The sequence below is a fragment of the Cydia amplana genome, chromosome 7 (assembly GCF_948474715.1).
Source record: "Cydia amplana chromosome 7, ilCydAmpl1.1, whole genome shotgun sequence".
NCBI classification, from domain to species: Eukaryota; Metazoa; Arthropoda; class Insecta; order Lepidoptera; family Tortricidae; genus Cydia; species Cydia amplana.
The window spans coordinates 1,442,470-1,456,596 of record NC_086075.1 but is presented as its reverse complement, the minus strand read 5'-3'; the positions used below and the strand labels follow the sequence as shown (position 1 = coordinate 1,456,596).

The window sequence follows — 14,127 nt, the reverse complement described above, 5'->3', positions numbered from 1 at the left end:
ATCAAATCGTAGTTAGCTTACCTCTACTAGCTCTCGTTAGTGCTAGACGGGTTTATCTATTTAGGTCTAAAGCTAGAGATAAAAGATAGTTTATTCAAGTAGGCATACTACAATGCGCTTATGAACGTCAAATAAAGCTACACCGGCTCCACCCTACACCTCTGCCTTGAAAAGATTTAAATACCCCCACAAGCCCTCAATTAGAGGAGGGTATCCCAATATGGGACCGGCAACAAACTCGGCGGGACAACATCTTTTCAAAACATTAATCTTATAGTTATAGGTACCTAAAGCAGCCACCACATCGATGTCGCCGGGCCGGAGCCGGTGCACCGACGTCGGAGGCTGCCTGCTCTTGCCAAAAGCCAGGGAGTCTTGGCAGAAGAACGGAGTGCTGGCCGGGATCGTGCGCTGGCGCCGCACGTGGGACTTCCGCGGCGGGTAGCGCAGTGACCACTGGGAAAAGATTTTCATTATTAAAAATGAACAGGGAAAACTAATAGATCAATACTAAATTAGCAACATTTCGGAAGGGAAAATAAAAATAGTTACTTAGGTAAGTATATAGGTACCTACAAAATAAATATAATTATCGTTTGTCGTGGTGTTTCATTGGACGTATTTTTACTTACGTATATAACTGTAGGAATATACATTAGGTATACAAGTATTGCAAATGCGTGCACCAACAACATTTAATAGAACTTTTGTAACAGTTAAAGCATCTCTAAAGCAAGTGTGTCATGACAGCGAAGCGTCTCTTAAGATTGCTCTTCGGCGTGATACAATTACATACCTAAACTTCATATATCATATGTTAAAAAAATATATATACTCGTATGAGTAAGAATATTAGAAAGTATGTATACGCACGCGTAGAAAAAAACGTGTACGTTCAGATTTTTGGTAATTATTTTGTGCTCATTTAGCAAGCAATTTGGTGGCAAGCTATAATCTTTGGGCGCACAGCACTACCAATGATTATTTGACCTCTGGTACCTAAAGACCATTGTTAGTAATCATCAATGGTAGAGGTCAAAGATGTTGACAGTATTTGGTAGCTTCTTTAGGAATCGTTGCTCTGAGTAAACAACCAATATATACAACGTGTTATGAACTTATGACCAACAAAAAGTTACATTCACATTTTACAAAGAATGTTTATCATATTTCCGTTAATTTATAGAAGTTTACAACAGAGGCGGTCTGACAACTGACCAAGATTCCGATTGCGTACGGACATAAAAGTTTTAAGTTAACCGTGGAATCTATTAACTCGACAAAATTACCATGACGACTGGGCGAGTCGCAACACTTTTTGGTGTCTTTGACGGTGTTGCCATGGTAACTGATTTACTGTAACTGTGCAAATAAGAATAAGTGTAGTATTTCGTCACTACTTTGAAAAAATATCGTATCTCGCACTGCTATTTAAAGTTTAAACGCAGTAAGGTATGCATCCCATACATAGTTACCACGTTTTTCTTTTGATTGACAGAACAAGATACGAGGTTTTTTCAAAACAGTCACGATTTGTGTCTCCTTATTAGTTTTAATTATTGACACTGTTGTTTCTATAATTAATATGTTCCTAATTTGTATGTATGTTTATGTATGTGTAATTGTGTATTCATATTGATGTTTTGTGTTTGTATTCAGTTCGGCTTTTTTATATTTTTTGGACGGCATCACAGCACCATCCACTGCATATTTTAATTTTGTCTCCCCTACTCAAAAAAAATCTGAAGACGATCGCTCTTAAGCGATAAGACCGCCTGTTATTACCTCTTCTATCTTATAAATATTGATACCTAGGTACTCTAAACCTGTCTGTATTTGGATTCCTCGTAGCAATATGAAAATATCATGCACTAATAATTTACTTTATTAGTAGTACAATCGTTCAGGTGCCGAATTGCCGATTCAAATGTCACGAATCCGCAAGTTCCATATAATTTTATGTAAATTTAAAGTAACAAACAAAATATTTTGTTACTATTACGCAAACAAATTTTCTCTCAGTGTACATAGGTAGGTAATGTCGGTGACTACAAAGAGCGCCTTCATTAAATATTTTGTGTATTTTGCGCAATATTTTTTTTACACACATGGCAACATTTTGGCAGCACCATACCAAACCCAGTAACCCAGAAAACGCGTATCTCACGTACATCGGCAAACGTTGTATAACTGATAGTTAATATTTATTTATTCTCACATTGTATATGTACGCGTTTGTTTCGTAAATCGGCATTTGTTTGTTTTATTGACGTGTTAGTTTAAACAGTGGATTTTATGTAAAACGTGTTTGTTTATTTTGCGTGAATAGTTGTATTGATACATTGTACGCTTTGTGTAAACTATGCATTAGGCGTATTAACATGTTAGTTGTTGGTTATGAAGATTTGTTTATTTCCTTATGAGGATAGGACGGGTCTTAAAGGTGCTGGGTGAAAAATAACCATTTAACAATGGTTTTAAACCTAGAACATAGGTCTAGATACCTAGTGTAATGAATCAAAGTCCTTGGTACAATCATTTACTTTTAATTTACTCCGACTAGTTACTTCTACGTACACTCTTAAACAATCTTAAGTTCACAAGCAGTAACCTTCGTGCTAAATTTAGTGTTACTCGTTCCAGCGCCGAGCGAGAATGAGCCTTCCACCCCATGGTACATTATATTTATACTCTTTTATCATTACAATCTGCGGGTAGGAGAGAAGGGTCATTTTCGCGACGACCGACAGATTAATTAACAAATATTCGGGTATACACAGATCATATTTTTAATCACTACCTACTGAATACCATTATTTTAACTCGAAATCTTATGAAATATCACACTAGGCTAGGCCCCAGGCCTTTAGGCCCTCGTATAGCTCATGTCACCCCATTATAAAATGGTCACTTCGCTTCCATTTCTTATTCCTTTATCATTTTCAATCGTATTAGCATTGGAAATTAAAGAATATATTATATGTATGTGATTGATATTTGTAGGTATACTTTTTATTTATTTATAAGTTTTAAATGGTCTCTTCGAGATAGGCCTTATCTCTTTAAACTCTACTACAAGCCCCATCTGGTACCTATAGAAAACGAACTCATCATCAAAGATTATAAATATAGTAGTAAGTCAAGCACATATAAGAACAAAATCATGTAATGACAGCGAGATCTTGAAATTAGGTGCGTTTTCAAAATTATCCCGCATTCGTAGTTATCCCGAATGATGCACCCTATTCTTTTTTCGTACCGATACCAAGTTGAACCGCCATCGCCAACTGCAAGATGGAGCAAAAAGTTTCTTCAAGGTTTTTTTGACGTGATACTGATAACATCTTATAAAAGTTATAAATCGATGAACACCGGTAGCATGCACGAAAAAGTGTCACGTTGTGGACGGATCTCCATGGTAACGTTATGGACAAATCTCTATGGTAGGTAACGTATAAAAGTATGCAATGTTTTCCTATGACGTTATCACGCAAAATTATCGTCCGTAAACCGACTTTACAGACAACCATAATTTGTTTTTTTTTAGATTAATATCGTGCGCATAAGTCACATTCACTCATTCATTCATTCAATGCTATTTTTGAGATTAGTAGGTACTTACTCTGTGTAGCTGTGTGTAATCATTCACCTCAACTCTCCTGGCGATGCCTATACTTACAAGTAATAAACCTTAAAGCGTAGCCTATAAATTAACCCAAGTTTAAACCTCTGACATAACATCAATCAGTATTCCGAATGCTCGCACATTGCAACTGACATTACTAAACAATGCACGCGATGACGCGTTAATGCAACTATCACTTCTATGGCTATGTGCATAAGGGCGTAAGTTGTGTGGTGATGGCAGTTGGCCTTGTTCGGTGGATCCGTGTCAATGGAAACATCATTGACCACTGAATGGTTTATTTCGTGTCAAATAGTGTCCATGGAAAATTCGGTATGCTATTATTTCATAGTAGCTTTTGCTTGCGACTTCGTCTGCGTGGAGTTAGTAATTTGGGTTTTTTTTTATCCAATCTGCTTTTTATCGATTCCCCATACAAACTTTTACCCCCCTTTTCACCATTTCACCCCCTTAAAGGGTGATTTATGGGATAAAAACTACGCTATGTCCTTCTCCAGGACTCAAACTATCTCCATGTGCCAAATTTCAACTAAATCGGTTCAGCTCTTTAAGGTGAAGAAGTAACAGACAGACAGACATACTGTCGCATTTATAATATTAGATTAGTATGATAGGTACCTATCGCCGCGAGTTGAGGTGAATGATTACACACGCAGCTATACAGAGTATATACTAATCTTAAAAACAGTATTGAATGAATGAACGAGTGAATATGACTTTAAGCGCACGATACTCGTATTAAGCCAAAGAAAAACCTTGAAGAAACTTTTTGGTCCATCTTGCAGTTGGCGGTTCAACTTGCTATATCGGTACGAAAAAAGAATACTAAAATCAAAAAATCTCTGTCATTGCGTGTTTGTGTTCTTAGGAGCCCGTTTCTCAAAAGCTTGTAACTTATAATAGGTACAAGCGGATGTCACTTTTTGACAGCTTTTGTTAGAAAGGGACTTCCATTTGTATATTACAAGTGTAAGCTTTTGAGAAACGGGTACCAGCTCTTAGTGCTCATATCTATTCTTATGTTTAAGATAGTCATAGTCTAGTGACTATGTAATACTAACTAATAGTATTTAGTAATTAAGTTTGACCTAGTATTTAAACTTAATTGCAACAATTTGCGTATATTTTAACATCCCATTAATTCCCCTTCCGTCACGGTTGTAAATTCCATTGATCACTTCACTATGCAATTCCAAGTGCTTAAAGTCTTAGCCACAATCTACACAAAGTATGCAGTACTTACATCTCAAGATCCTTACATGCTGCTGACTGAATTTACTGCCATAAATACTCCATTTAATATCAATTTCTCGATAAAATGAACTTTTTAACGTTGCTATAATGCAGTCGGTATTGGAGCGGGACATTTGCCGACTGCATTACTAAAATCGATGTTGCTGCCCGATTTTTTAACCTTTGCGGCAGCTACAGGCAACAGCTGGTGTACCTAATCCGAAGAGTACCTTAAACTTAAATGTCAAATTTCTATAAAAATACTAGCGACCCGCCCCGGCTTCGCACGGGTTAACAAATTATACACGAACCTTCCTCAAGAATCACTCTATCGATAGGTGAAAACCGCATGAAAATCCGTTCCGTAGGTTTTGAGTTTCTCGCGAACATACAAACACAGTAAACAGACAGACGCGGCGGGGGACTTTTTGACCGAAGCGTAGCGAAGGTCTACGTTTTGACTCGGGCATTTTGCTTTTGTATGTCCGGATGTTCTCCTCTACAGGTCACAATTCTCAACCGATTCTTGTGAAATTTTGTGACCAGATTCTATGAGTAGGTAAATACATTTTTTTGTCGATCCCATTTTTGGAAATTTTCAAAAATTGAGGAGTTGTGATACCTCGCGCTTAAACAAATAGTCGTATCGATATCATAAGAGTAGGTATATTCTTTTTGAGACATATTTACATAGTAAATGGCAAAAAATGCAGAAAAACTGTATTGCTGGTTTAGGCGGTATTTAGATATTTAGTTTGTACTCGAGAATGAGTAGCTGAATTTCGTCAGCTTAGCTAATAACTATTATCATGGCGCATTTTGTAAACAATCGCTTTTTTTGTTTGCACACAGAAAGTCTGGGTTCGATCCCCAGTAAGACATAACTTTTTGTTTTTTTTTCACTTAAATTTCGTATTTTTTTTAATAAATTAAAATCTTTGTATTGTTAAAGATAAAGATAAAAGATAGTTTATTCAAGTAGGCATAATTACAATGCGCTTATGAACGTCAAATAAAGCTAGGTAGACCGGCTCCAACCCTACACCTCTGCCCCGAGAAGATTTAAATCCCCCCTCAATTGGAGGAGGGTATCCCAATATGGGACCGGCAACAAACTCGGCGGGAGACATCTTTTCAAAAAAAAAATTACATCTTATAATTAACATGCATTACGAGAAAATAAGGAAAAAGAAATACAATTGTTCAAACCGCTGTGTGGCGCTGTCATCGTGCACGGTCCCAATAAGCTATGCTCGCGAGTCGCGAGGTCTACAGCTCACAGAGCCACTAGTTTATTAAGGTGTAGTGATGACGTTTATTATGAAATCGCCACACTTTATCACATCAAAGTCAGTGTTAACGCGATACTGGCGTTAACTATATTCTTGTCTTTGTTGTAGAATTATTGAAACTAGTTTTATGATGATAAATTATCAATATTTATTGTAGTTTTTACATTAAGATGTTGACATTAAGTAAATTGTTTTTTCTTGTCCTTGACATATTTCAAGTATTTCAAAATTAGAATGCGCGCCGCATCGTAGATTCTTCTGGCGGCGCTAATGTATAAAGGTTGGATCATTGACATTCTGCCCGCCTTGAAAGCCTAGCTTTCAAGAGGCTCATGGGAGCCTAATCCTTCTAAGGCTGATAGCCTTGATACGGCTCGCTTGATAATGCCGTTCTTCGTTTTTAGGTCGACTACTCTGCAGACTCCATCATTTCCAGTATACAGTTTCACGATGCGCCCTAGTAGCCATTTCATTGGTGGCAGCTGATCGTCCATGACAAGGACTAGGTCGTCGATCTTGATGGATCCCTTACTGGTTTTCCACTTGATACGTTGCTGGAGAGTAGCGAGATAATCTTTAGTCCATCTCGTCCAGAAATGTTCCCGAAGTCGCTGTACGAGCTGGTATCTATTGACCGTCATCGTCTTCACTTCAGGCGATGGCAAGGACATCAATGGTCGCCCGACAAGGAAGTGCCCAGGCGTGAGTGGAGCTAGTTCAGATGGATCCTCAGACAAAGGTGTCAGGGGAGGTGAATTCATAATAGCCTCAATTTGTGTAAACAGAGTAGCTAATTCCTCGAAAGTCAAACTGGTATTAGCAGCAATACGTTTCAAATGATATTTTGCAGATTTTACTGCTGCCTCCCAGACTCCACCAAAGTTAGGAGCGTAAACCGGAGAGAAGTGAAAGAGAAGTTCCTCACTGCAGGCGAATTCTCCGATTTGCCGTTTACACGTTTGTAGCATTCTGTTCAATTCATTCTTAGCCCCTACAAAGTTTTTTCCATTGTCACAATAGATATTTTCTGGCTTACCACGTCTAGCGATAAATCTACGTAAACACATGATAAAGGCATTTGCGCTTAGGTCACTAACGACCTCGAGGTGAACAGCCTTTGTCGAAAAGCAGACGAATACACAAAGGTAACATTTGGAAGTCTTGGCCCCACGACCCTTCTTATTTAAAATCAGAAATGGGCCTGCAAAATCGGTCCCACAGTTTGTGAAGGGTGGAGCAGGAGTAACACGTGGAGCGGGTAAGTTTCCCATAATTGGTTGCATAGGGTTTACCTTAAATCTTTGACATTTCATACATCTATTTACAACCTTAACTGCCAAAATCCGACCACCGATTGGCCAGAATCGCTCTCGCACAGAACTTAACAATAATTGAGCTCCTCCGTGCAACAACCTGATATGTTCCCTTTCGAATAAAAGTCTCGTGAATAAATGCTTGCTATCAATGAGAATTGGGTGTCGCTGTTCATATGGACAGTGAGAAGCATTAACAATGCGACCACCAACACGTAAGATATCATTTTCATCAAGGAATGGATTTAATCCTAATAGTCTTGATTTGCGGTTAAGATTCTTTGTCGTTTTGAGAGAATGAATATCTGTAGCAAAGGATTCCCTTTGCGATGCAGTCGCTAATACTGTCATACTCGATTGTAATTCAGTAACATTTAAGTTTCCGGATATTTTGGCTTTATTTTTGTTACAGTTGTTAAGAAAACGTAGCACAAATGCGAATATTCTTTGCAAGGTTTGTAGTTTTGAATATTTGTTAAATGGAATAACATTAGATTCACATTGTACAGTCATAAACGATTTAATCTCTGGTAATAATGTATCAACGTGTTTAGCTGCCGGCCATTCAGACTCTGGGTTTTTAAGGAAGCAGGGTCCTTCCCACCACAAAACACTGGTGAGTAATTGTTGAGGTTTGACCCCCCTTGAAGCCAGATCTGCTGGGTTCAAATTTGTTGGCACGTGACGCCAGGCATTTGGATCTGATAGTTCGCGAATTTGGTCTATTCGATTACATACGAAGGTTTTCAATGTTTTCGGTTGCGTCTGAAGCCAGCCCAAGACAATTGTGCTGTCAGACCAAAATATAGATTTAGTAATCGTCACACGTAGAGCTTGCGTAACCTTGGCATGTAAACGAGCACCTAATAATGCTCCTAGTAATTCTAAACGAGGAATTGTCATCTCAGGTTTGAGTGGTGCCACTCTTGCCTTAGCGCACATTAGGCGGACACATATGTTGCCTTGACTGTCAATGGATTTCATATACAGGCATGCTCCGTAAGCATCCTTTGAAGCATCAGTAAATGTATGAATCTCAATCGTGACAGGTGCGTGACAAAGAGCGTGGCGTGGTACGTTTAGATCCGCAAAATGACGCGATTCATTTACGAATTCACGCCATGAAATCTCAAGCTCCTTGGGTACTGAATCATCCCAATCCAATTTGTTTAACCACAACCGTTGAAGCAGTATTTTATGAAATATAGTGCAAGCAGACAGAAGACCGAGCGGGTCAAATATTTTACATGAGCGAGACAGGATATTGCGTTTTGTCACCTTTTCAATGTCTTCAAATTCTGAAGAAAACTATAGTGTGTCATTTGTAGGTGACCATTTCAACCCTAGCACTGTTGACTGCTTGCAAAAGTCTTGAGGATTATTTCGTACGCTATCGATATTGTCAAAAATGTCAATGGCGTTTGTCCTAAACTTCCTCAATGGAAATCCCGCACAAGACAATTCGTCAATAACACCCTTAACAGTTTGAGCTAAATCAGTTTTTGAATCAGACCCAGTATTCAAGTCATCAACATAGAAATCGTGTTTTATTGTATTAGCTACTATATCGTCCGTACACTCATTAGCAACTTGCACCAAGCATCTTGTACTTAGGTAGGGAGCAGACGAAGTGCCGTAAGTCACGGTATTTAATTTAAGTATTTTGAGTGGCTGACTCTCCTCGTCCCTCCATAAAATCAATTGAAGATGACGTTGAGACTCGTCCACCATTATTTGACGATACATTTTTTCTATATCTCCCGTTACAACATAAGTATTTTGTCTAAATCGTAGTAATATGGACAGTAAATCGTCTTGAACTACAGGTCCTACCATCTTAATGTCAACATCTTAATGTAAAAACTACAATAAATATTGTTAATTTATCATCATAAAACTTGTTTCAATAATTCTACAACAAAGACAAGAATATAGTTAACGCCAGTATCGCGTTAACAGTCAGTGCCAACTTAGCATGGTTTGACTATGCGATAAGCGTTTGCAATGTCGCGCCTGATTGTCAATCTGCATGACAATTAGCTTTCATCGGTGACACGAGACACGTTGACTCGTCGCGACGATTAACTGCCGGCGGGATTTATTACCCGAATAATGAGGTGGCTTGCGTTGTCAATAACAATTTGCTCAATGCAAATCGCATGCAATTATTGGTGAAGTTTATTTACTTATAAGTAAGTAAGTGCGTATGTAAATCTTTATTACAAATCATAGTGCACCTCTAGTGTTACAAATAATTAGGTACTTATGAAAAATTTCACATAGTATTATAACTACATAGAGGCCTTTATTGAAAATCTGTGGCTTTCCTGCTGATTAGGATGAAGAAAATGTACCTATATCACAAATGATTAGATTCTAAAAGACTAAAACTAAATTGTAAGTTGTCTACAGAAAAATACACAGGACGCAGGTATTCATAATAGATTATTCACATCTTCATTGTTTTAATGTCTAATAAAGTACCTACCTATTACATAAACGTGAGACATAAGTAATATTTCTCACAACCCCCAGCTAGGGTTAACGAACCAGCTATTATACTGCTTTATTATTTGAGAATATTCCCAATACATAATTTCTTAATTTCACAGTAAACCACAAAGTTTATAGCTAGGACGTGGGAAAATTATAACTTTTAGAGAGGATATTTTGCTCTCATATGAATACAAACTACTTACGAAATCAAATACTTAAGTGGAGTGCCTGTGATGTTACCCCAAGTACAAGCAGGCGTGGCTCACTCCGCGATTTCGTCGCTTTGCTACAGGTAGCTAAAAGTACGTCCGTTCCGCCTAGGGTTTGCAAGATCCGTCAATTTTTCGGATCCGGATATTTCGGATATTAAAATTTGACGGATCCGGATATCCGGATAATTCGGATAATACGGATCTGTATAAAGAAAGGTGACGAAATTTACAACTTACATACAACGAACAGCTAGTAAAATGTAAAATGTTTATATTTTAGTTAATTATAATTATTATTATCTCAAAACGATATAAATAAGTATAATAATATATTCAGTGTAGTCTTAATTAGGTATTCCTATTAATAATATTATGCATTTTTCTTTTAGGAGGCCGCGTAGTCGATTTGTAACCGAAAACGCCAAAAATGAAGTAATTAAAGCAAATTTATTTCTATATATCTGCTCAGAAGAATTAATTCTAAAGGTGCCTAAAAACACCGCTTTAACCTCGGCGTTTTTTCTTAAATTTACCATTATAAGCTCACAAAATAGAAAATGGAGAAAAAGTTACATTTATGTACTTTTATTATTTTATACCTGTGTGATGTGATATAATTATACTATTAAAAAACGTACTTACTTTACCTTGGTATAATAGCTATACCTTCAGTCGTTAGATTGAGAAAAATGGCTTAGAAAAAGTATCTAACTCATTTATTCAGTCCCCATTACAACAATCTTCCATTATAGGTATATATAAAACTTATATAAATCCAGTTAATTACTGCAAAATAATGTAAAATTACTACAAAAGTTTCGCGAAATTAAGAAATTTGGGCTACAGCTTCTTAACCTGTCAAATCCCACGATGTGACGTCACCATAAGCGTTCTGGCTCATATATGAGCCGTGGGAGCAGACAGATAACGAGAAGAAAATATCTAGACAAGCGGGAGCGTGTCCAGCCAAGTTCAAAGAAAAAGAAACTGGCGACGCAGCAACCGTGTGTAATATCAATATTACTTACTCAGTTAGCAGCACATCAAGCACATGTTATTTATGTTAACAGAAGACTGGGAACCGACACGATAACACAAAAAAGTCACGATAACACAACAACACGCACAAGCACTAATGATGTTCCAGGTAGACGACCCAAAGGTGACTGAGCGAAAATCTGATAACAATTACTTTAAAACATACAAATAATTACCCTTATTCCAGTCAGGAGGCATGCAGGCAGTGTTGGCCGTAATGTGTAATTCTAATTAACAATTAATCATTTCCATTAACCATTAAATCCGCAATTAGTCAATTGCATTACGCATCAATTTAAATTAAGTTAATTAGAATTGAATTTTGAGACGTTTAATTACATTGATTGTCAATCTAAATTAACGTTTAATGCAATTAAATCAATTTTTTCATAAACTAATAATTAATGTTACTATTGCTTAGAAACTTGGAGCTAGGTATTAAAATTAAAAATATGCATATGAATACAAGCTTCAGTGAATTATCAGCCCTAGTAGCACGGTCGCGTTTTTATCATTTATCACCATGCCTGTCACGTTCTAACAAGTATGTAAGTGCGAAAGTGACGGGCTTAGTGATAGTGGATAAAAATGGATCCGTGCTGAGCCCGCGAGTCGTGATATTTTAAAATGAGACAACAAAATGACCCTGAAACCTGGCAGTAGGTACCTACTGGAACTCAGGTTTGGTGCAACATAGACACACGCCGTTTAGGCTATTCGACTCGTCACAATGAGCACTTGGGACAGCAGTACCCAAGATGGAGCTGATGCTGAACCTTGGCTGTACCTAGTGGAACTCAGGTTTGGTGCAACATAGACACACGCCGTTTTGGTCATCCGACTCGTCTTGATGAGCACTTGGGAGAGCAGTACCCAAGATAGAGCTGATGCTGAACCCTGGCAGTACCTAATGGAACTCAGGTTTGGTGCAACATAGACAAACCCCGTTTTAGTCATCCGACTCGTCTTGATGAGCACTTGGGAGAGCAGTACCCAAGATAGAGCTGATGCTGAACCCTGGCAGTACCTAATGGAACTCAGGTTTGGTGCAACATAGACAAACGCCGTTTTGGTCATCCGACTCGTCTTGATGAGCACTTGGGAGAGCAGTACCCAAGATAGAGCTGATGCTGAACCCTGGCAGTACCTAATGGACCTCAGGTTTGGTGCAACATAGACAAACGCAGTTTTGGTCATCCGACTCGTCTTGATGAGCACTTGTGAGAGCAGTATCCAAGATAGAGCTGATGCTGAACCCTGGCAGTACCTAATGGAACTCAGGTTTGGTGCAACATAGACAAACGCCGGTTTGGTCATCCGACTCGTCTTGATGAGCACTTGGGAGAGCAGTACCCAAGATAGAGCTGATGCTGAACCCTGGCAGTACCTAATGGAACTCAGGTTTGGTGCAACATAGACAAACGCCGTTTTGGTCATCCGACTCGTCTTGATGAGCACTTGGGAGAGCAGTACCCAAGATAGAGCTGATGCTGAACCCTGGCAGTACCTAGTGGAACTCAGGTTTGATGCAACATAGACACACGCCGTATTGGTCATCCTACTCGTCTTGATGAGCACTTGGGAGAGCAGTACCCAAGATCGAGCTGATGCTGAACCCTGGCAGTACCTAGTGGAACTCAGGTTTGGTGCAACATAGACACACGCCGTTTTGGTCATCCGACTCGTCTTGATGAGCACTTGGGAGAGCAGTACCCAAGATTGAGCTGATGCTGAACCCTGGTAGTACCTAATGGAACTCAGGTTTGGTGCAACATAGACAAACGCCGTTTTGGTCATCCGACTCGTCTTGATGAGCACTTGGGAGAGCAGTGCCCAAGATAGAGCTGATGCTAAACCCTGGCAGTACCTAATGGAACTCAGGTCTGGTGCAACATAGACAAACGCCGTTTTGGTCATCCGACTCGTCTTGATGAGCACTTGGGAGAGCAGTACCCAAGATAGAGCTGATGCTGAACCCTGGCAGTACCTAATGGAACTCAGGTCTGGTGCAACATAGACAAACGCCGTTTTGGTCTTCCGACTCGTCTTGATGAGCACTTGGGAGAGCAGTGCCCAAGATAGAGCTGATGCTAAACCCTGGCAGTACCTAATGGAACTCAGGTCTGGTGCAACATAGACAAACGCCGTTTTGGTCATCCGACTCGTCTTGATGAGCACTTGGGAGAGCAGTACCCAAGATAGAGCTGATGCTAAACCCTGGCAGTACCTAATGGAACTCAGGTCTGGTGCAACATAGACAAACGCCGTTTTGGTCATCCGACTCGTCTTGATGAGCACTTGGGAGAGCAGTACCCAAGATAGAACTGATGCTGAACCCTGGCAGTACCTAGTGGAACTCAGGTTTGATGCAACATAGACACACGCCGTATTGGTCATCCTACTCGTCTTGACGAGCACTTGGGAGAGCAGTACCCAAGATAGAGCTGATGCTGAACCCTGGCAGTACCTGCAGGTTCAAGATGTGACGGATGACCTAAATAGCGTGGGCCTATGTTGCACCAAACCTGAGTTCCACTAGGTATAGCCAGGGTTCAGCATCAGCTCTATCTTGGGTACTGCTCTCCCAAGTGCTCATCAAGACGAGTCGGATGACCAAAACGGCGTTTGTCTATGTTGCACCAAACCTGAGGTCCATTAGGTACTGCCAGGGTTCAGCATCAGCTCTATCTTGGGTACTGCTCTCCCAAGTGCTCATCAAGACAAGTCGGATGACCAAAACGACGTGTGTCTATGTTGCACCAAACCTGAGTTCCACTAGGTACAGCCAGGGTTCAGCATCAGCTCTATCTTGGGTACTGCTCTCCCAAGTGCTCATCAAGATGAGTCGGATGACCAAAACGGCGTGTGTCTATGTTGCACCAAACCTGAGTTCCACT

General features: G+C 39.4%; 1 protein-coding gene across 1 annotated transcript in view; it reads right to left on the bottom strand.

Annotated features, from left to right (window-relative positions):
* Positions 1-14,127, bottom strand: part of LOC134649409 (phospholipase B1, membrane-associated-like) — a 53,275-nt gene that overhangs the window by 26,568 nt on the left and 12,580 nt on the right. Inside the window, exon 2 of the mRNA XM_063504159.1 lies at positions 288-456. Within this exon, the coding sequence (XP_063360229.1) occupies positions 288-456 (169 nt within the window). The remainder of the gene's footprint in view (positions 1-287; positions 457-14,127) is intronic.